The 23,073-nt window shown below is 41.0% G+C and overlaps 1 protein-coding gene across 3 annotated transcripts in view; it reads right to left on the reverse strand.

Moving 5' to 3' along the window:
• Positions 1 to 691: 691 nt before the first annotated feature.
• The window catches only part of znf512b (zinc finger protein 512B), a 45,470-nt gene continuing 23,088 nt past the window's right edge, over positions 692 to 23,073 (reverse strand). The window contains exons 3-17 of one of the 3 annotated variants that reach the window (XM_072697351.1): positions 17,968 to 18,047; positions 17,542 to 17,670; positions 14,421 to 14,629; positions 12,310 to 12,560; positions 10,435 to 10,506; positions 9,613 to 9,741; positions 9,406 to 9,533; positions 7,186 to 7,278; positions 5,372 to 5,470; positions 4,257 to 4,445; positions 3,480 to 3,803; positions 2,782 to 2,883; positions 2,560 to 2,622; positions 2,075 to 2,173; positions 692 to 1,864 (exon numbers count right to left, since the gene is read on the reverse strand). In XM_072697351.1, the coding sequence (XP_072553452.1) occupies positions 1,472 to 1,864; positions 2,075 to 2,173; positions 2,560 to 2,622; positions 2,782 to 2,883; positions 3,480 to 3,803; positions 4,257 to 4,445; positions 5,372 to 5,470; positions 7,186 to 7,278; positions 9,406 to 9,533; positions 9,613 to 9,741; positions 10,435 to 10,506; positions 12,310 to 12,560; positions 14,421 to 14,629; positions 17,542 to 17,670; positions 17,968 to 18,047 (2,360 nt within the window). In that variant the 3' untranslated portion in view covers positions 692 to 1,471. Of the gene's footprint in view, positions 1,865 to 2,074; positions 2,174 to 2,559; positions 2,623 to 2,781; positions 2,884 to 3,479; positions 3,804 to 4,256; positions 4,446 to 5,371; positions 5,474 to 7,185; positions 7,279 to 9,405; positions 9,534 to 9,612; positions 9,742 to 10,434; positions 10,507 to 12,309; positions 12,561 to 14,420; positions 14,630 to 17,541; positions 17,671 to 17,967; positions 18,048 to 23,073 lie in introns of all 3 variants that reach the window. The other 2 variants (XM_072697350.1, XM_072697352.1) reach the window with 2 other exon arrangements.

The raw sequence follows: 23,073 nt of genomic DNA on the forward strand, positions 1-23,073 counted from the left end.
TACACACTCATGACATCACAGATGCCAAAGTGCATATTTCTACATTAGAGAAGCTTTATCTTTTCTGTCGGTTTAGGTTTTAAATGCAGAGTAAACCTCAAAACGTGTGCTCTCTACATAAATTTCTACTATTCATGTCTGAAGTAAATATTCCATTTCATACGAACTCCACTGCCTCCTCTCACTCCACTGTTGCTGCCTTTTTACACGGTTAGCTGTTTGATAAAATGTTGAAAATCTTGAAAATTATTCTCCAAGCAGCTGAAGGTTTTTGACCATAACCTAAGACCAACTGTTGAGTACTACAACTAATGGAAATAGGGAGGGAGTTTTACACACAGATGCAAACTTCACCCTCTCGTGATTCTGAGCAAGAGACTAGACACAAGCCACAAAAGCGACACTATTGCACTGGAAGCAGACTGTTCCAACAGCTATCTAACTCTGCCTCACCATTCTGCTGCCTTTAACAGAAGTAATCTCCAAAACACCAGAGGAGAACTAAAATGAAGCGACGACCACCAAAGAAAGGGAAATGAAGTTTTCTGACCGACTTGGGAAAAACTGACAAAAAATGAATTCCTCTGTATATACAGTATATATATATATATATATATATATATATATATATATATATATATATATATATATATATATATATATATATATATACACATACACACATACATACATATATATATATATAGTTTATCCATGTTAAACTGTAGATTAGCGCACCATGCTAACTGAATGACGCTTATATAATTTTATCTTAAATAACAATAATAATATAAAAAAAAAAGAACTTTCAAAATACAACATGAAACTACCAGACATCTTGACTTAGCTACCCCACACATTGTCTGAAATGTCAGAATTCTTTGCACCTTTGCTTACTTTATAGTATATATAAGTATCATCACCGTCATTCATAGACCTCGTATCTCCGGAAGGAAATAAACTTTTTTAACAGATTGTAAAAAGATTTAATTCCAAGTCATTTTGGGCCATTTCTATTGCTTCATTCACTAGGGAATTTTGACAAAATGTAACGGACAACTGCCGGAGTTACATTATGTCAAAAAGCGTGTGACAGTGATGATGAAATATATATATATTAGTTGAATCTCAGCATTTATGCATTAAGTAACCCCTTTTGTTTGAACAGCTTAATAATTGAAATGAAGTCTAAAAATGGAATAAAAAAGGATTATTATGTATCAGTATATACCAGTAGACACATATACTGTATATATGTATATCAGGTTAAAAAACAGATCAGTGTGAAACTAAGAAACAAGAGCTAATTGGTGTTGTTGTTTTCTCTTGCTCTACCCTCCTTCCATTTCTCTATCAGCTCCATCTTCTATGTAATCCTTCACCTCTGTGGCGCAGTCCTAGCCTAGCTTCATTAATTTACTGACATATGACCAACAGCATCCTGCCTGGTGTTGAAGTAGTGAAAGCAACGTTACTCTGCGAGTTGCACTTTCTTAGGTTTGCCCCTCTTCTTCACGGGGGGCTGCAAGTCTCTGGTTTGGGCTAGACTTCCACTGTCCACAACTACTGGGACTGGGGTGCTGTCAGAGGTGGTGGGTACTGGGGGCTGCGTGGGTGTTGGGGTTGTGTTTGGACTCAGGCTTTGGAGCTGTGTGGGAGCAGGAGCTGGAGCGGGTGTGGATGTGGGTGTGCTGCTGTTAGAAGTCTTTTCTGAGCTGTAGGCGGTCTCTGGGGGGCGATCTTTGGGTTTTCGACCCCTCTTCTTCCCATGAACTCCGTTTTTCACATCTTTTTGCAGCCCATTGCTCTGTGGCTCTTTGCTCTTGCTATTAGGCACCACATGGCCAGATGTTCGAAACCAATTCTATGAGTCAACATAAAAGAGAAAGTGAGATCAGGTAGCCCACTTTCACATTAGTTTGACGATAAGGTAAAGTTACATGAAAAGTAAGTGATTTTAAAAAACAAAAAGACAAAAGAATTTATTTTACATTGTATACAAAATCCTGTTTGTATAGTCTGTATAATTGCCTACTTGTGTGTGTGACTGTATACATGTGTGTTTTCAGCTTACCTGAGAGTGTGTTTTGCTGATATGATATTTTACTCCACTCTCAGAACTGAATTCCTTCTGGCACAGCAAGCATGTATACTTTCCCACATCTCCCCCTCCCTGTTTGGAGTATTATTGCAGTAGAAAGCAGGTTCAGTAATTACAGTAAAAGTAAATCCCTTTCTAAGGGATTAAAAGTATATACTTTTAATATTTTACTTTTTGTACATACTTTTAGTACTATGAAAACAATATACACATTACTGTATATAGTTGTGAGAGTGATTAAATAAAATATTAGAAATCTTAAGTGATTAAAGTCAAGAGCTTTTCAGTTATTGGATGTTGCCAGTGCACTGATTCTGCTATTTGTATTAACAATTAATGTAAACAAACACATTCAACATATTCCAGTATTATTAGAATAGTGTCTCCCAAAGGCATGAACATAATGAATGAATAAGAAAACTAAATATCATAAGGTGCAGCAGCAGCATGCACTGTACCTTGTTGCAGTTTGCGAGGTGAGCTTTGAGTCCTGACACACTTGAGTAAACAGCCTCACAGCTCTGTCAAGGCAGACAACACAAGGATGGACAGTTATCTCTTAGAAGACCACAGCAACACAGAACTTTAGTTTTTACTTTAGTTTTAGTTAAATCTTTCAGCAGGAGATTATTCCATGTAAAGAATATTTTTTTTTAAAGAAATGAAGAGCAAGGTCTTACACTGTTGGGACAACAAATGAAACCTTTCTCCTTTACTTCATTTTTCCAAGTTTCCAGGGTTTCTGGGCTGAAGTTAGGTAGGCCTGGTCGTGTGTAGTTGAGCTAACATACAGAAAAGAGAAGAAAGTGGTATATAAATGGGTATAAATATATATATTTTAGTAAAGAAATCTAATAAAGAGAACACTTTTTTGTATGGTCAGAGGATCAGTAATATGATAAAAAAAATGAACAGTATTCAAATAAACTTAGCTTTCCATAATTGTGAATACTATTTTTATTTCTGTTAACAGCAATTTCCGATTTTGAAGGCTTGGATCTAAATCATTAGTTCTGAATGCTTTCCCTATGGTTTATCCCAGGGTGTATTTCATGTAAAATATATGTAAACTGGTGAGTGTTTTAGAATATTAAATATAAATACAGGAGTAGTGGATGGGTTCTTATTTCCATGCATCTAAACATGATGCAAACACTGCTCAAATCAGTACTCATTTCAGTGCTGTTAGATGTAGCTCCAGGCAATACAATATGCACACATTCTATGCAAGTTAATAATAAGGAACAATGCCTTAGGCTTTAGGAGCAACAATATGATACAAATTAGCAAAAGTAAAAAAGATAAATGAGAGTAAAGTATTTTTTTATTTTATTCTATTATATGAGTGCGAGCTTAAGTGCGTAAATTGAAGCCTTACTCTTTTGATGTCAGGCACGAGGTCATCTTTGATACGTCGTTTGGTGCCCCAGTCTTTGGCCAGCTCATCCTCTGCTATCTCTTGCAGGTGGAAGACAGCCACCTGAGCCGAGCGTCTCCTCACCCTGCCGCTGGGAGTGCGCTCAAGGTCCAGCAGCTCCTCTGCCTCTACCCTCACCTCTTTCTTCTCCTCCCTCTTCACCTCGACTCTCTCCTTCACTTTTACTGGGTTCTTCTTTATGATGTTGTCTGCTTTCGTCTTCTCTGTTGGAGACTGCTCCTTCTCTTTCCTAATGGTAGGTTTCACCTCCTCAGGGGTGGGGACCTGGAAAAAGCAGACTGTGTTCAAAGCTATCCTTTAACTCCCAATAATTTTGTACAACCACAAAAAACTAAAGCAAAGAAACTAAGCTCTGCATCCCAACTTTGTGCACTTTGTGCATTTCTATGCTTATTTCTACATGAAAATAACATTACGTGTTATTGTCTCTGTTTTCTAGATTTTGTCACAAACTACTATGAAAAAGCATACACATTCATAGGACTACGCTTCACACTTTAGTTGCAGCTTCTTGTTACTTTTAACAAACAAATGAAGAGCTTAGTGTGGCATGTAAGACAGAGGAACACATGCTGTGCCTCTTAATCAGACCGTATCAGAGTGTAACAGAGGGATATTGGACAATAATGGATTAATAAAGCTTAAATGAATAGGAAAGAGTTATAGTGCTCTAGGCAGATGACTGCAGCAGGATGAAGGCTGAGTGTTTCGTCTCACCGGGCGTGTGGGTGTGGTAGCGACTGCGTGTTCGGAGCGCACGTGGTAGTCTCGGCCGGCTTTGGAGCGGTACGTCTTCCCACAGTGTTGGCACAGGAACACAGGCTTCTCAGTGTCTGACAGCTCTCTACCACAGCGCTTCTGATGATACTGATAGCCCATCAGACTGGAGAAGTGAGCTGAGCAGCCCTGCAGGAGTGTGTGCACAGAACAGAGAGAGAGACAGAGACAGAGAAAGAAAGAATTCATAGCTGGCTTTCTGATTTGAACAAGCTGCAGGCAGCACACCTTCGACTATAACGCATTTACCTGTCTTCTTTCATTGATGCTAAAATGCATATAAATTGCTTATTATAAGATATCAGCTAAACTCAATTATTGACCTTGAGCTGCTTAAAATACACCTAACTTCATTATCTTCTCTGTGCTAAATTGAGATTTTAATTGTGAAAAACATAAAATTTTTCCTTTTTTATAAACATAAAACTGTAAACCGGATGTAATGGCTCAGGGTTCAGGGTTAAATTCTTACTCTGAGGTTGCCTGCAAGGGAGGAGCTTCACAAAGCAGCTTGGTGGAATGAAAAAAGCAGGATTTGCAATGATTATGTAAAGCTGTGTGATGATGGCTCGCTCAAAATAAGCAAGTACGAGGGGGGAGAAGTAGCAGGTAGTGAAATCCTTAAAGGTGTGGGTGTGTGTGTGTGTGTGTGTGTGTGTGTGTGTGTGAGTGTGTGTGTGAGTGAGAATGAAAGAGAAAGAAAATGTATTAGTTAAGGAATGCAAGGGAAAAGAAGAGTGAGGGCAAAATGGAAAAAGCCATGAGCTCTACCTCATCTCTCACTGCAGAGAGTAATTGGAAACAGAGCAATGATGTGTACATGGGCGGTGTGACAAGACAGGGAGAGAGGGAGAGAGGGGGGAAGCAGAGAGAGAGCGAGAGAGAGAAAGAAAGTGTAGAGATAGAAAGAAAACAGGCAGGAAGGGTACAATAAGGACATGATGGAGAATGGGGGCGTGATCGTGACTGTGTTGGAGAGAGAGAGAGAGAAAGAGAGTGAGTGTGTGTGTGTGTGTGTGTGTGTGTGTGTGTGTATTTGTGTGTGTGTCCCATACCTCACTGGGACACTTGATTCTGCCCATCTGTTTGAGAACTCTGCGGAGCTTCTCTCTCTCCTCCTGCTCTTCCCCTCCCTCATTCTCACTCCCAGAGGGCTGCTAGAGGGGGAACAAATTCAGCGTAACACATTACACAGATACTCCAAAACAAGTCCCAAACAATATAGCGCCTGGAGCCAAAATGTGCTTCCAATCACACAAAGCCACAAGCCAGCCAACGACTTTACAGGCTTACACATAGAGCCCATTACTCAAAGTATATTTATGACAACTGTCAAAATGATGTTTACATAGCCCTATATTTTCCAACTAAGGGGGAGGGGGAAAGAAAAAAAAAAAAAATCAATGAAAAACAGGACAATAGACCCAACACTAGGCATACTGCTGAGGATGCACAGGGATATCTGAAAACCAGTGCAGTTTTGCTTGTGGTGAATACCATTGTAGAGCAGGACTGTATGTTTCTGTAGCTTTACTTTGCTTTTCCTACCTCTAAAACACTGCATTTACTCTGTCTATGTTTTCAATTTCAAACAGCATTTTGTAAGAACATGAGGTATCTTCAAAAAAGCAAGAAGGAGGAAATAAATATAATGTATTTCTATTGCTAATGTAAACAACTGCCAGATTCACATTACGTCAAAAAAGTGGAAAACGGCAAAAATGGAGAGACCAGGCTTTTGCAGGACAGTGACGTTCAGTGACAATCAAAAATGCACACACACATTTTCACAGACCCATTAACCTCGCAAATTGTAACAGTTGCCTCTCCTGCCTGAGCAAAAGCGACATGATTCGTAACAGGGACAAAAAGTAGAACACCTGATAAAACCTGAATCTGAGGAGAGCAGCCCCCTCCAGGCAGTTTCATCAGTGGGGTGCCTCATATTAAGCATTCAGCATTGTAAAGCTGATCTACATCGAAGTTTCCTCAGGCTGGCTTCCAGCACTGTCATCCTGTCAATGCCTACAAATCATTAGGCCCAGTTTTAAGACACTTCAAAAAGGGAAAAAGAAAAGCAAAAGAAAAGTGGGGGAAAATGATGAGTCTTAAAGTGGTCATACAAAAAACTGAAGGGAAAGATCTCTTCCCTGGAGTGTAGCAGAAATAGCGTCCTACCAAAGACCAGCATGCAATGTGGACTGTAAAAAAATGTTACTAGAGGTGTAAGATCTGAATCAAACACAAAATAGTGAATAGTTTCCATACCTTGCCAACATGTTAGCTGTTCCGGAATTAAGTGTATGAAGAGCTCATTTGTTTTATATCTGGATGTTCATTTAGCCTAAAAGTGTAAGCTTCTAGTCAAGAGCAAATACAACAACTTTACTGTCCTCTTTGCCTATTGTAATATCCTCAAAAAATCATTAGTAGTGTGATAAGGGGTTGTACAGATGCAAAAATGTGCAAAGACACTTCTATGCACATACTTACGCACACACAAATACATATGCACATAATAACAAAACAGACTTTGGGGAGGCCTTTGCTCATTAATGATTAAACAGTGCTTTAGAGATGTACACTTGTGCATAATTTACGATATTTCCTGGGAGCTCCTTTGCACTAATGCAAAAGCTGGCGAGGTAATATTAGCATCCGCATAGGCCCCAAAAGACCTGCGTACGCTCACTGGAACAGAGCCTAGGCTGGACATGCGCTGGTTAAAACCCTGTTCATTTAAAACGCCTAGTCCATATGTGGTGTATGACCTACAACTGAAAATTGAGCTGAAACTGAAATCATTTGATACAATACATGAAGAAATTCTTTATTTATTACACAATAAAATCACATATGTGCATTTTACCTTGGTGGAGTGTTCAGCCATGACATGGTAACTGAGGTCAGCTTTGGATCTGAACTGCTTGTGACACTGCTGACACTTCAGTGCATCCTGGAGCTGTGGAAAGAGATCGAGGATCACCGAGTTATCTCAGTCTATACTTATTCTTAGTGACATTAAATCAAAAACAAACACAATGTCAACATACAAATAAAACAACATTATGTAGAGTAATAATGAGCAAAGAAGTAGTTGGTGTTGCTATGGTCTGACCCAAATATCAGATGTGGCTTGGTGGCAGCTTACAGTTTGTCCTGTGTCTGTTCCTTCAGGCAAATTAGTGGCAGAGCAGTAAAGTCTGCAAATAACGGCCTGGACTGATTCCTTTATAAGCTTTAAAAAATTGTTAATAGATTTCCCAGAAATGAGTGTTGTTCATTCTAGTGGTCCTAACACTATGATACAATAATGTCTTAATCATATTGATATTGGCATGTAGTCAAATGTAGTAAAATGTCAGCATCGGACAGGTGCTTAAATATAACCAGTACTTTAAGAAGAGTATAATGTTCCTTTTTTCCTAGTTTTTGTCTTATATTTATATAAAGCTGATTAGTGACATCAGGTTGTAAAAAGTGCTATACAAACTAACTTGGCTTGACTCTACCTGACTAGATGACACTGGGCTACTGTGCAAAAATATCTGCATATTATTGATTTTACTGCATTCATAGAAATATACCTGTAGAACACTCTATAAATGTTCCATTTCATTGTAATGATACACTTTAGTCTCCATTTTTTAATTTCATAAATGATTAGGTATACATACAGGTATATATACGAACAATATTGAACATCAGCTTCAGTTCATAATTACTACACCGCTGCAGCCCTATTTAACTCACTTATCAAAAGTACAAAGTAATTCAGATATCAGTCTTCAGATCAACTATTCCTTCAATCCTCATCTCTGCTCCCCCTGCCTTACTCAAAGAAAGTGCTATGAAAGCTAAAAGTGCAAGCGACCCACAACCTGTAATAAGCAGATCAATTCCCTCTTAATGCGAATGTAGCTGCATTATAGGGTCAAGCTATAGGCATAAGCTTAGCGCCATAAAGCTCTACACTAGTGACTTCCCACTGAGTCAAACTGCTCTCGCAGCTGCCCAATCAATAGAGTGTTTCTAATGGCTCCCTAGACCTTGGCTCTGGGTCCTGAGAGACGCAGGCAAGTAATTGCATGCTTAAAGCGTTCTCCATACACTGCTGAGTATTGTGCCTGGGTCATATAGGTGGCAGATGGACCGGAATGAATTTGTATCACACTGAATTGACCCTATAGGACTGCCTGCATATATGCTATTGTATTTAAGGATGCTCTGGTTATAATTGCTAACTGCACTCTGTAGTGACTTGCACAAGTAACAAAAGCAGCTGTCACCATATTTGGAAAACATGTTGACTTCCAATGGTGTATGTTAGTTAAGGCTAGCGATAACTATGGAGTAACATTTTCAGAAGCAGCGGATGAATCGTGGAGGCCACTCAATGAGGCGAACAAACACTTTTGACAGAACTGATGGTATTCTGTGACAGCATTATGATCACTTTGCAGCAGATGTCACACTGTACAGGTTGACGGAAATCAACCGAATTAATGTTCGTCACAGAACGTTTCCATGCTGGCCGATAATGAAGGCTAATCTCCTATTTCCATTTTAAAACACCTTTAACCCCTTGCCTCCAAGGCTTTGTTTATACATTGTCTCTAAAAGACATCAGAAAGAACAGGGGTTGAGGGGTTTCAAGATCCAAAACATGCCAAATAATCAAACTATAATATTAAAATATAAGAATACCTCACATAAAAATCAAGCAAATGCCAAACAGCTTGACAACATTGTAATACAGACTCTCAGCAATAAACAGTGAGCACTTTTCACTGTTATTTCACTAGAAAAGTGTATCATTATCAGAATATTTTGCATATATTAGTGTATGTGATATTACGCATACTTCGAAACTACGCTGCAGCTCAGTTGCAGAAAATCCACATGTTGGATACTGGCTAAAGCGCCAGAGCCGTTGTGCTGCATCAACTCTGCAATGAAGCAGCCGCGGCAGAGAAAACTGTGCAAGCTTCTGCTGGATGTCATAATGGATTGCCACTGCCATTCTTTATAAAGTACTATGGCCGGCATGCTAATGAGTCATCTAGCAGTTATGGGTGTGACCGCTGACCTTTTGACAGATCTCCATGTGCTTTTTGAGGCCGGGGACGGTTTTGCGGGTGACGACGGAGCAAGTGGGGCAGGACACCTCACCCCGCTCTGAGATGGTGTGCTGCCACTGAGCTTCAGCAGGGGCCGCTAAAGAAGGACAAAAACAAGCCTGAGGAAGCCTCTCCAGGAAACAAGTACCAGAGGGACACATAAGAGTTACACATACCTTGAGTATGGGAGGGAGGTTCTCTCCTGGATGGACCTGTAGCTGCCTGCTTTCTCTGGGACTCCTCGTGTGTCCCCTCTGGCCGCTTTGCTCTGCCTGCTTTCAGTTTCTCTTCAACCTTATTCATTCCTGCACACAACATACATAATATGGGATTATGTGAAAAAAGAACATTTATACATAAAAGTATTTGCATAATGGGTTGACGCATCATAATGCAGTTACAGTACTGGTTTTGTTGTTTATAGCCTTTTTACAATTTATCAAAACCTTCTTATTCCTATGGTGCATACAGTTGTTCAGTGTTCTAGCGAAAAAGTACGAACATACCCATTATATACTCAGAAGAGAGCACTGTCAGATAAATAATCATGGTAACAATGACATATCATAATATGATTTACTCTTAACAGCGCACAATAATATAGAACAGCACAGGCTGAGAGAGCAGGGAGACATTGGCAAGAGAATGAGTCAATACCCAACCCAAACTTTAAAATTCTCAATGGAGAGATAAGAGAGGGAGAGTCATACATGTGAAATGATCTGGTATTGCAGTGTGCTTTTTTCCTCTGGCAGTGTGTGTGTGTGTGTGTGTGTGTGTATGTGTGAAAATAACAGGCCTGCACCACTCCGAAAGGATATGAAACACTTCTCTAAATGGTGCTATTAGCACAAAGAGGGCCAATTACAGCAAGGAACAGAAGACTAACAGGGAATTACAACCACATGGCAAAGATGCCTCAACGTCTCAAAGCTAAACTAGTCCTAAAGCGAAAGAGGCAGAGATAGAGATTTTGTGTGTGTGTTTGTGTGTAATACCTTTTAGGCCAAAAGTCCCAGAGATGGAGGGCTGCTCCCCAGTGAACTTCTTTGGAGTTTTCTGCTTCCTCCCTAGCTCAAATGGAGAAGAGAAAACAGCAACAGCTCAAACATCTCACTGGCACATGGGAATAGTTAGTAATTGCTTAATTATTAGGGGTTGGAAAAAAATATTATTAGATGCATCTTGATGTGGATGTGGACGATTCAGAATCTAATTACATAAAAAAAACTCAATTTTGAAATGTCAACTGATAATGTAATGTTGAATGCTGGAATGCAGAAGGCTCCCGGATTGTCTTTTGTTTGATACAAAAGGAAAATTCACACTTTTTTTTCAGTTTCCATGATCTTCCAGAGACAGATTAGATTTCCCCAGTCTCATTTATTTGACTCTAATCTTTGATAAATAGATGTTGGATCACTGACTTAAGGAGACAACTGCTGACAATACCTGCATTTTAATTTTAACACATGGCAATTTTAGTTTTTGTAATATTGGTCAGACCTAATGTGAAATGCTATGCCTGCATGCTAAACCTGCTCAATTTGCAGACTACTACAGAGGGGAAGACGTATAACTTCGGATTTCCACAGCAGCTCCACTCTAAAACCTTCCAGTTGCCACATTGATTAATAAAATGTTTTTGAAATGAATTCATTACAGATCCTTACAAATATTTTGCTTTAAAAGTACCAAGTAGCTACACTGTGAGAAAAAAGAAATCCTGTATAGAAAACAAATCCTAATAAAGTGGCCTGTTATGTATTTTTATTATTAGTTAATTCTGATATGAGAACCACATACTTCTGAAGAACTGGTGTAGTGTTTATGTCCCAATAACATTTTATTCTTCAACATTATCGATCATTAGAGGTGTTAGTTTCTTAAAATCAGTACCGGACACGAATCAAGCAAGCCGTACACTGTACAAGCCAAAAGAAATTGAATACAGTACAATAAATGATAACATCACTTCTTCTAAAGTTATTTGCCACAGGCTCAATGAGAGGTAGCATTCTGTCTCACATCAGCTATCAAACTGGATCACATGCAACCACCTGTTCCACCATGTGTTACTCAAGCACGCTGTCATTTATCTCCACTCAGAGGAAACTAACACAGGCTTTATCTGTGAGCCAGGGGAGAAGTCTGATGATATGTCATTTGTCTCGGCTGCAGCACGCGTCATTCAGCATGTATGTATGTGTGTGCACGCGTTTCTGTACTTCATGAATGCTGTGTAGCAGTTCTTGATCATCACGCACAGCTGCTCCTGAGCTTCTCCTCAAACCCTGAGCAACATTTTTGACTCAGAGACACCCCCTCCACACAAACACATGCGCGTGCGTGCACACACACACACACACACTCTTTGCTCTCTACAGCGACAAATGAGGGGAGTGTGTACCCAAACAAAAGCCATAAATAGCAGACTCACAGCACGAGCCATACAGACATCTCATTTAGAGAGAGTGTGTGCGTGCGCGAGTGTGTGTGTGTGTTTGTGTGTGGTGGAGAAAACAAGCCGTCGCCACAAGCAACCACGCAGCAGCTTAGTGACCTGCCCTCAAATGGAGAAATGCCACTGAAATGGTGCTGGCTTAAAGAGGCAGAGCACCACTCCTTGTGCACCAGTGTATTAGGTGTGTTGTGCACTTGGAACCTGGTATTTTGGAAATCTAACATTAAAGGCTGAAATAATATTTCTACATTTACATTTATACATCATAAAAGATAATTAAAGTCACACAATACAAATCTAAGAGCACCTCTGCATAATAGCAGTGTAGCACTTTTTATAGTTATTAAATGACGAGACTTTAATTTCAAGTCATTTTACTGATACTGGGGACACTGTAAGGTAATCTTACTATGCTTCATCCTCTCTGGGTCTTCCTCAGGAAAGGGTGGCGGCAGACTCCCTCCTTCACTTTCACTCCCCCCAGTATCTGAAGTAGTCCCCTGTTGCTGTTGTTGTTGTTGCTGCTGCTGGTGGGAGCTGTGCTGCTGCTTCTTGTCCGGTTTCTGGGTGGCACATTCGCCGTTCTGCGAAGGCTGGGACACTTCCTGGGTCTTCTTCACCTTGAAGAAGACTGGCGAGGGGGGGTTGTTCTCCATAGGCCTGAGGCCAAGGACAAAGAACACACATTCTTACTAAAACATATTACCATACTGCTAAAGGTCATCAGATCCTAATCCATGTTTAATGTTCTTAGATACCGACATGCTTACAAACAAGTTCCACAAAGATGTCTGCTCAACAGAAATTTCACTTTAGAATTTAAAACAATGAATGGATCTGACTGTGTCCTTTCTGAGATATTCCATATTCATTCAATCCTTGCCTCAGCAGTGTACTCAATACTTGATGTGTTCATTTTCAAACCTGGTAAAGGTGTGGTCCACCATGTGGTTGTGTTATGGCTAGGCATAAGCCCTTACAAAATTTAAACTGCACACTCACCAGTCGAGGATACACACCTCATCATCATTGGCATATTTATCAAGCCAATATTGGGCTTTCAATCATTTCTTTGAACTGTTTCTGTTTCTGGGGCAGAACGAGTATACAACATACATCTTTAATTGATAATAAAACAAGAATGTGCACATGTTTTCATTTTTGGGTGATCTGACTATCAATTTAGTGGTGCTGAAGTTCTAAAATGTCTCTTCAGTTTTACACAGCCAAAGCTTCTTTCCTTTCTGTTAGTGACCATGATTGAGAAGAGTTGCTTGTTTGACAGCACCCATGGGACTGACCAACATACAGTACAGTAAGGGAAAGTCTAAGGAGCTTAGTGCAGATCTCAGAAGAATGATTGTAGAATCATACGACCGGTTTGTGTTGTAAACAACTGCATATTCCAAGATAATCAATTCAATCAGAAGTTCATAAGTACATATATGTTTTTGGGACGTGTAGTAATTTTGCCAAACTGCTGGATGGTCAGGAACAACCCAAGAACAACAAGGTACAGGCCTGCAGTGAACTCTAAGCTGCTGGAACACCAATGTCCCTGTTCTGTACCGCATTAAAACCTTGACTTGATTTGAAACTGGTTCATCGCACAAAGGGGGTGGAATACTGAAGAAGCCGTTCTACCTAAGTATTCTTCAGCATAACCTCAAACCATCAGCTAGATGGATGTAACTTTGATCAAATGTGATGTTCCAACAACCCCAAACACACATTAAAGGTGGTTCTGGAATGGATAAAGCAGACTAACAGTAACCTTTTTTGAATAGCTTTACTAAAGGCCTGATCTCAAATATACTGACTTTATATAATAAATAAAAAAAATCAATAAATAAGGCCTCAAATACTGGTCAAACATCCAACCACAAGTCTGCCAGAAGTTTGCTGATGGCTACCAAAAGGGTCTGTTCAAGGTGCCAAGGAACATTTAACAAAGTGTTGTGTGCTGCATGTATATTCTGACCCTGTACACAGCTGCAAACATCTAATAAAGAATGCATTTACAGCTGCTGCGCATTTCTAAAAGACACCTGGCAAAACCTTGACTGGTTTGACTAAAATACAGTGGTAGAACAGAATACCAGCAGAAGAAGTTTACCAAGCCTACACCAATCCTTATCTGAATGCTTGCCTTATTTTTTTATTACACAATTTTTTTTTTATTACCGCAAAAAGCAAATGAACAATTAGTTCTTAAGAACCCACAGCACTGGACCAATGAACAGCGTGCAAAAGTTGATAATTACACGGTCTGTGAGCTTCTTATATGCTAATCATATTTCAAATCATATCGAGACTTATGTATGGCACACACATAAAAAACATGTAAGATAAGAGCTCATCATTTCTACATCATCTAAACAGTTTTATCTCCTAACAGAGTCAAATCTGCACATTTAAATTTGCTGCAAATGTTTTTGTAACTTTTTCGAAGGTTGGAAAAAAATAGTAAAAAAAAAAAATCAACCCTGTACAAACGTGAAAGGGTAGGGTCTCTCTCACCTCTTTTTGGAATTTCCCTTCATAGGGCCCTTCTGTACTTTGGGCTCGAGTTTAGGCTCTGACTTGGTCTCCATGGGCACCCTAGCATTGGTCTCCATGGTGACCCTTTCAGGGTGGTTCCACAGTTTGTGCTTCTGTAGGCGCACTTTAGTGGCAAACACAGCCTCGCAGTACGGGCAGCTGTGACTCAACTTCTCCGCCATGGTTGCCTGACACACACACACACACACACACACACACACACACACACACACACACACACACACACACACACACACAAAAAGAAAGATAGACCACTTGTTACCCCAGTGAACGGGATAACACTTCTTCTGCTCCTGGTGATCAATATTAAAAATCTGATAAAATCTCGTTATTTCAGCATTTGTGTACTAAATTATGCACCACGTGCCTCGTTCCCCAAATGTAATAAACAATGCACAGTGGCATTGTTTTCTTGTGTAGTAATTGTGTACAGGGAGTAGTAAAATTATTATATTATCATTTAGATTCAGGACTGGTCCTCATTTTCTGGAACGTTTTCTCCATATCACCATTCAAATCATTTTATTTTCATTAGATTTCACCCAGGCTGCCACAGGTAGTGCAAGTGTTGCTCAGCTGGGTTTAATCCCACACTGGTTGTTGTCTATGAGAAGTTTGAGGTGTTCTTTCTGTGTCCGTGTAGGTTTCCTCTGGGTACTCCAGTTTCCTCACGCCTTCCAAAAATGAGCATGGAAGAAGAACTGGCTATGCTAAACTGGCCCTAAGTGTAGATCTGTGTGTGTAGTACCCTGCGATGGCCTGGCACACTCCCCAGGGGGTATTCTTGCTTTGTGCCCAATGATCCCAGGTAGGCTCTGGACCTACCACAACCTTGACCAGGAAGAAGCGGGTAAGATGAATCTACCACTCGAAAATTTAAACATGTCCAGTCTGCGTGGCGATGCATGCACGCGCCCATCGCTCATTGGCTAAATTTACGCTGCTGACAGGTGTAGCGCTGTGAAGGGCGTATACACCTCTGTCTGGACTGTCTATCAGCCAAATTCAACAAAAGCTCCTCCTTTTTATTGATCAACAACTGCCACCTTATAACCAGCTCCATTGCATTTCACTACCTGCGTGTTTACACTGGTATGTTTTTTTTTTTATTGCACAACAGGTCATAAGGAAAAGGTTCCCTAAGCAGGATAAGAGAAGTGAATTAAATAAAAAATAAAGAGACTTAGCAAAGAAATAAAGTCGGCAGAAGTATGAACATGTAATGTAATGTGGACAGCATTATGACGCACAGGTCTTGCTGCGTCCATTTCCATGTCCACAGTAGATCTCCTTGAATTCGGCAACAACAACTTTAGTGAGGCTGGGCAATTAATCAAAACCATCATTCCGATTGATTATTTCGATCGCTTTAATTCATGTAGTCACATGACATGGTCTAAGAAGTCATTCATAAAGCTTTGATATATGCATGGCCTGGACTTTCCTCATGATGACTGTGAACAAGCCATAGGGAGGGATAGTATTTCTACTGAGTACCCCCCGACCCAGATAGCACTCCCCCATCTCATCACATACACCAGGGCCTAGCCATAGATATCAGTAGCATCCTTAAGATTCAACTTACAAATTTCCTAATGAAATTACATAAAATTAAATGACAAATTCAGAATCTCTCCAGTTAAATTGGTACAGCTCGAGTAATGAATCACAAAAGTGAGTACACCCCTCATATTTCTGCAGATATTTAAGTTTATATAACAGTGTAAATTTATTCTTCCCTCAAAATAACTCAATATACAGCCATTAATGTCTAAACCACCGGCAACGAAAGTGAGTACACCCCTAAGAGACTACACCTAAATGTCCAAATTGAGCACTGCTTGTCATTTTCCCTCCAAAATGTCATGTGACTCGTTAGTGTTACTAGGTCTCAGGTGTTCATAGGGAGCAGGTGTGTTCAGTTTTGTAGTTCAGCCCTCACACTCTCATGTGAAAAGCAAGAAAGATGTGAAAGAAGTGCTGTCAGCATTGCTGCAGAGATGGAAGAGGTGGGGGGTCAGCCTGTCAGTGCTCAGACCATACGCCGCACACTATATCAAATTGGTCTGCATGGCTGTCACCCCAGAAGGAAGCCTCTTCTGAAGTCTGTACACAAGAAAGCCCGCAGTTTGCTGAAGACATGTCAACAAAGGACATGGATTACTGGAATCATGTCCTATAGTCTGACGAGACCAAGATTAATTTGTTTGGTTCAGATGGTCTCAAGCATGTGTGGCAGCAATTAGGTGAGGAGTACAAAGATAAGTGTGTCATGCCTACAGTCAAGCATGGTGGTGGGAATGCCATGGTCTGGGGCTGCATCGGTGCAGCAGGTGCTGGGGAGTTACATTTCATTGAGGGACACATGAACTCCAATATGCACTGTGAAATACTGAAGCAGAGCATGATCCCCTCCCTCTGGAAACTGGGTCGCAGGGCAGTGTTCCAGCATGATAATGACCCCAAACACACCTCTAAGACGACCACTGCTTTATTGAAGATGATGAGGTTAAAGGTGATAGACTGGCCAAGCATGTCTCCAGACCTAAATCATGGTGGCCACACAATAATGGTGGCCACACAAAATATTGACACTTCAGGAACTTTCACTAAGGGGTGTACTCACTTTCGTTGCCGGTGGTTTAGACAGAATAAGAATTTATACTGTTATATAAGCTGCACACAGACAACTTTTCATTGTGTCAAAGTGTCATTTTGTCAGTGTTGTCCCATGAAAAGATATACTTAAATATCTGCAGAAATGTGTGTGTGTGGGGGGGGGGCTAAACTCACTTTTGTGATGCACTGTATGTTAAATGCTATGGGGGATAGGTCTTAGGGCCCTCCTGTATTGCATGTTGTGTTTTTCCTACCTCAGCAAATGAGATGTGCTAGATGAGGGATAACACACAAAAAAAGTGTGTTTTTTCTAGAGTTTGTACTGTTAAATGTCACAGAAATTTGAGTGTATAACACTTATTTTACTCAGTAGACTTTACGGGTATTTACAAATATGCTTTACTAGTTTACATTAACATATTATGGCATATCATAGGCAATTAAGGGGGTCAGGTCTTACCCCTTGGCAGCGCTGATAATGGTATTTAAGCCCATAAATACTGGGAAACTCCAGCCAGCAGCCTGAACTCGGGCACTTCACACGAGAACGACTCTTAAATTCCTCTTTCCACTGAACCATCATATGGGCCTACAGCAAGACAGACAGATGCACACCCACGCGCAGACACACACACACAAATGCCCTTTAGTGATTAACAACTATCAGTACACAGCACAAACCGTTACTCCTCCAAGATCAACTTCCTCTTTGCAAACTGAATGGGTTGGAAATAATGTGGAAAATCCCCTCGCTGCTGTAACAACCTCCACCAAAACAAAGCAAAAAAAAAAAAAAATCCCCTCACTTTCCCGAACTGGCATGAAAAACATTCCCCCAGCGCTGCCAAAACTGAACACGAGTAGCTAGATTGTTGTTTGGACTCACAGGGATACTGCGCAGCTCCTGCACGTCCACACGGGGGCGCCCTTTCTTCTTCCCCTCTGACCTCTCATTGCAGGAGGGACCTGAGAAGAGAGAGGACACAAACACATTGCCACTGTAAGCTTGCCTGAAGAGCTATCCCTGGCCACAGTATCTGAGAGTTCTGTCTCAGTCCAAATGGAAGCAAGTCAGTAATTATGCCGCTGTTTCCCTTTGATGATGCAAGAATAAAGAAATATGTTTATGTTTTCTGCAACACAGCGTAATGTGTTTATCATCACCCACACAGTGTAATTAAACAGCAATATAAAAGTGGCATTAATGGAAAAACACAGAATTTGCATAAATGACAACTGAATATTGTATAGTTCCAACTTGTCAAACCTCTGAAAAATGAATCATCAGGATACACTTACGGAAAACGTCTTAACGTAGGCCTGTGTATGGTGACAGTTAACCATGTTACCTTGGTAACAGCACCCAGTGAAGGTAAAACCATATTTACAGCTGATTAAAAAACAAAACAAAAGAAAAACAATACTGCATGCAAACCATAGCAAAACGGCTGAAGTGCAGTTGTTGAGCGGTGCTGGTTGAACCTGCTTACTGCTTCAGCCAGATATCATGCAAACAAAAAGTCATTTATGGTACAGTTTCAGTTTCTGTACTATCAGTATAAGCTTAGCAGCTGTGGAGACTATGGCACATTTTAGTTCTTTCTTACTGGATTCATGATATTTTTTTAAAGATGGCCGAGTACTACAACTTATGCTTTTATTAAACATAAACTACAGGTTTATGTTCTTTGATTTGACCAAGATTAAGCTTTGTCACTACGGTGGCCGCATCAGAGTTAGGGATCTTTTAAAAATGACTGACTGATCGAAGCACAGTGAGAGCATGCAAGCTGGAGCTTCATCATTGTCAAAAAAATTCTTGTGATGTAGAAAAACAATGAACCACAAATAGCTCCACCTCTACCTCAGCCCCTGCTGCTGTGCTGTTGCTTACTACACTTTCCTGTGTAAATGTGGCATTAACAATGTTACTGTAGCGCTTTACAATGGCAAGCAGCTCACAGCTGGTGGGGGCCTAAAGCAAGACTGTTTTTTTCTGGTCACCATGAGCCGCATGCCACTCACACACTTACACAATACACCCCCACTCTGGCTTTCACTGCTAACAAAGGGTCGCAGAGACACTTTGCTTCTGTCTATTGCTTATTCCGCTTATTACTTCGCAATAGTTTCTTTTTCACTTCTGAACTGAAATATAACATATCCTGCCTACAAGGAAGGAGGTTATCAGTTAAAATCTATCTCAATGTCAGACTTAGCGAGGTTAAGAAGGAACCTTGCATCACTGATTATAAAGTAATTGACGACAGAAAACAACAACAACAACAACAACAATAATAATTATAAATAGGGACATCCCAATCTGACCCAGTGACTTGGGATCGAGAGCAGATCAAGTTCGATGACAAGCTGCCACTGTTGGGCCTTGAGCAAGGCCCTTTACCCTCTCTGCTCCCCGGGCGCTGGAGTCGGCTGCCCACCGCTCTGGGTGTGTGTGTGTGTACACACAGTTCACTAGTGTGTGTGTGTGTGTGTGTGTGTTCACTACCACAGATGGGTTAAATGCGGAGGACACATTTCGCTGTACAGTGTACACTGTACAGTGACATATACGTGCACCTTTACCTTTACCTTTATTTTATTAATTTGGGAAGATATAACGTTACTCCCATCCGGTCTTCGCTCTTGAATTACGTTTGGTTAAAATTGACACTATCGTGGAAATGCTCTGTTCTACCAGCGAGAGAACCAAGCTCCTTTCTTTGGTTCTACACCAGCTCTGAATGCCGCATTCATAACTGAGGAGGAGGCTTAAGCGCACATACACTTAGTGATCTGACTTCTAAAAGAACTGGGAGCTGGAAGGGTCAGGTAAGTCAGTCATAGTGGATACCAAACAAAGTACTTTGTGGTAAGACCAGCAAGTTCTGGTGTTTACTAGTGTGTATTAGCACGTCTTACCTAAGGTGTGGCTCTGTATTATTTAAAGAAACAAAGATTGCATCATATCAGATCGGTAACAGCAGATTGTCACCCCTAAGAGATTCGGATTGGATTGGGGGGGGGGGGGGGGGGGGGGGGGGGGCATATGGGTATATTGGATTTGGGAGGGGGGGATTTGAGTATCTGCAGCCGCACATCACGCATGTTCAGCCATGTCACTGGCCTCCTGTAGCTGCTGCCCGCATCAGATTCAAAACCCTGACGCTGGCCTACAAAGCCAAGAATGGACCAGCCCCTCCATACTTGATGGCAATGGTCAAAAGCCAATCAGTACCAAGAGCCCTTCGAGTTTCAAGTACGGCTCAGCTTGACCTACCATCTCTTAGAGTCTAAGGCAGACAAGCATCCTCAGTTTTGAGTGTCTGAACGGCAAAGTTGCTCGCGGTATTGTGGTCTCCGTATGGACTTTTGTATTTAGTAGTATCTCATAGATTATATATATTGTATTATTACCATTAGAGTATAAAATAAGGATATACATTTTAAATAGCTCCCAGCCCTATATATCACCTAGCCTTAGTTCAGTTATATGCAAACTGTAATAAAGGGCACTCAGTGAAATTGAAAAGGCATACTGAAGTGCAGGCAATAGTAAATGTACACTGAATGCAAATCACTGCTGAGCCAATGTTCAGTCTGGGAGTAAATGCTACTGGTCTCGGGAGGGTGGACGATTATATGCCCTGGTCTTTCTGTTACAGAGTTCATCAATGGTGTTGTAAATCCATAGGCACGGAGGCAAGGTCAAACATTATACAAACTCTAACTAATTATAAACTAATAGTCCTCAGAGACCCCAGAGGCTTCTGGCTGCTTAGCAACTACATCATAAGGACACTTACAAAATGGCTTCAGTGACTGCAGGGAGAGGGGTTTGGTGTGTGTGTGTGTAAATGAGAATGATTGTGGATAAAGGCCTTTCACCAGCTACAGTAAATCAACCATTAATCAGCCAGGTCCCTGACACTGCACCAAGTGGACGTGATCCCTGCACCACACACACACACACACACACACACACACACACACACACACACACACACACACACACACACACACACACACACACACACACACACACACACACACTTTCCTCACTCTGTGCTGGCTTGCTTACTTTCTTTCCTCTACACTGTTCCTCTTGCAAATATACTTCTTTCTTTTTTTTCAGCCAGGTCCCTCCCTTACCCTCTCTCTCTCTCTCGGTCTCTATAATGAGGGCAGGCTCCCTCATTAGTGCGCCCCTCTCCACCACAATTAGCCCTCTCGTACATCACTGCAGCTCCGCTGGCCTTGCCGCTCACCACCAGGGCTGAGAAGAGGAAGAGGAGGAGGAAGAAGTGCGGCTCTCGGAATGAGACAGCGCTCTAATTATGTGTCACAGAGTCTTCTGCATCAGCTTCTTATTGTGTCTACAATGTAACACGCCTCCGCCAGCGCCGGTCTCACTCTCCCCTGTTCACTCTCAGTAGGTGAACCGTCTAATGGCGCAGTCTGTCTGAGGGTGGGGTGGGGGGGTGGGGTGGGTTGGGGGAGATGCTCAGAGGAACAACGGTAAAGTGACTCAGGTTTCGCTGCTGTGCGAATGTGTGCCTGAGTGAGATTAAACGCTTCGACTGGTACTCGCAACTACACAGTTTACTATGTCTGTTAAACACCATGTAACCACAGAGACCTCTCAGCCCAAGCCAATACATTAAAGACAGGGTCAGCCTATCTTTATGAGATTAGTGATGCACTGATATGGACGGTTCTGCAATGAGAATACGCATAATAAGCGTATAGTGATCGATTCAGATATGACTGATTTGAAGTCAAGTTTTACATTATTCAGCAGATACTCTTTTTACAACCCATTCTGAAGATTAGCTGATTACAAAACAAATTCCTGAATATAAGCATAAACCCTAACAGTGATATGCAGTTAACTGTGGTTGGTGTGGTACAACAGATAAAACCACTAGCTGCCAGTAAGCCATTACACCATGTGGGAGCCCAGGGTTTAAATTCCAGTCTGAGTGCGCTACACCAATAAGAGTCCTGGGCAAGACTCCTAACACTGCACTGGTCCACCTCTGTAATATAAGTAATCTTGTAAGAGCATCAGCTAAATTCCTCAAATATAAATGTAACTGACCATAATAATGTTAATGACGTATTTCAATTTATTGGCAGGTCCTGAAAAAAAAAAAAAACCCTGAAAGCTAGAAATCAGAACAAATCCAGGTTGGTGTTGTTCAGCCACGCTTAGACAAATCTGAAATAAAGAATCAACAGATACATTCTGCTGATTAGGGTTTGATAATGACTGTACAAGGAATACAAAATCTAGCAAAGGGAGGAAGCGTATAGGCAGGACATACAAGCAAAACAAAGGTAACCTTATATTAGATGCACCAAACAGTTTTAATGCCAATATATGATTGTTTTGCTAAATTATTTCTAAATCAGATGGATTATCTGATTCCCTTAGGTTATCTAGTTGATGTGACTTTTCTCGCAAAGATCTACACGTGTGGTTCGTAGTTTGTGGTGCAGGGGGCAGGGCAAAGCATTATTATTTTTTTTTTTAATGATTTAATAGATGAGCACATTGTGTCAGCAGAACACACACACACACACACACACACACACACACACACACACACACACACACACACACACACACACACACACAGCAGGCTTGTTTTGTACAGCAGTGCCATGTTAGCCAATTGATGGGCACTGTTATAGGCTATGAAAATAATCAGGAGCACTAATTAGAGCTCATTTCCACTCATTTCCACTGAGGTATGGAGATTGGCACAGAGGGGCATGGATTCAAGTGCTGCGGTAGTGTCGATACTGATACTAAAGTAATATGTAAACACTGCTGACTCTAGTAATCAGTTTGTGGGACCGGACTGCCATGGGCTAATTGTATGTTCTGTTTTCTGATAGACTAAAGCTCCGCAGGAGGTGCGTTTTGGGAATAGGTTTGTTCCTGATTAATGTTAAGAAATTATTTGGTAATTTGTTTTATTTGCTA

This window comes from Salminus brasiliensis, chromosome 14, assembly GCF_030463535.1.
Source record: "Salminus brasiliensis chromosome 14, fSalBra1.hap2, whole genome shotgun sequence".
Lineage (NCBI taxonomy): Eukaryota > Metazoa > Chordata > Actinopteri > Characiformes > Bryconidae > Salminus > Salminus brasiliensis.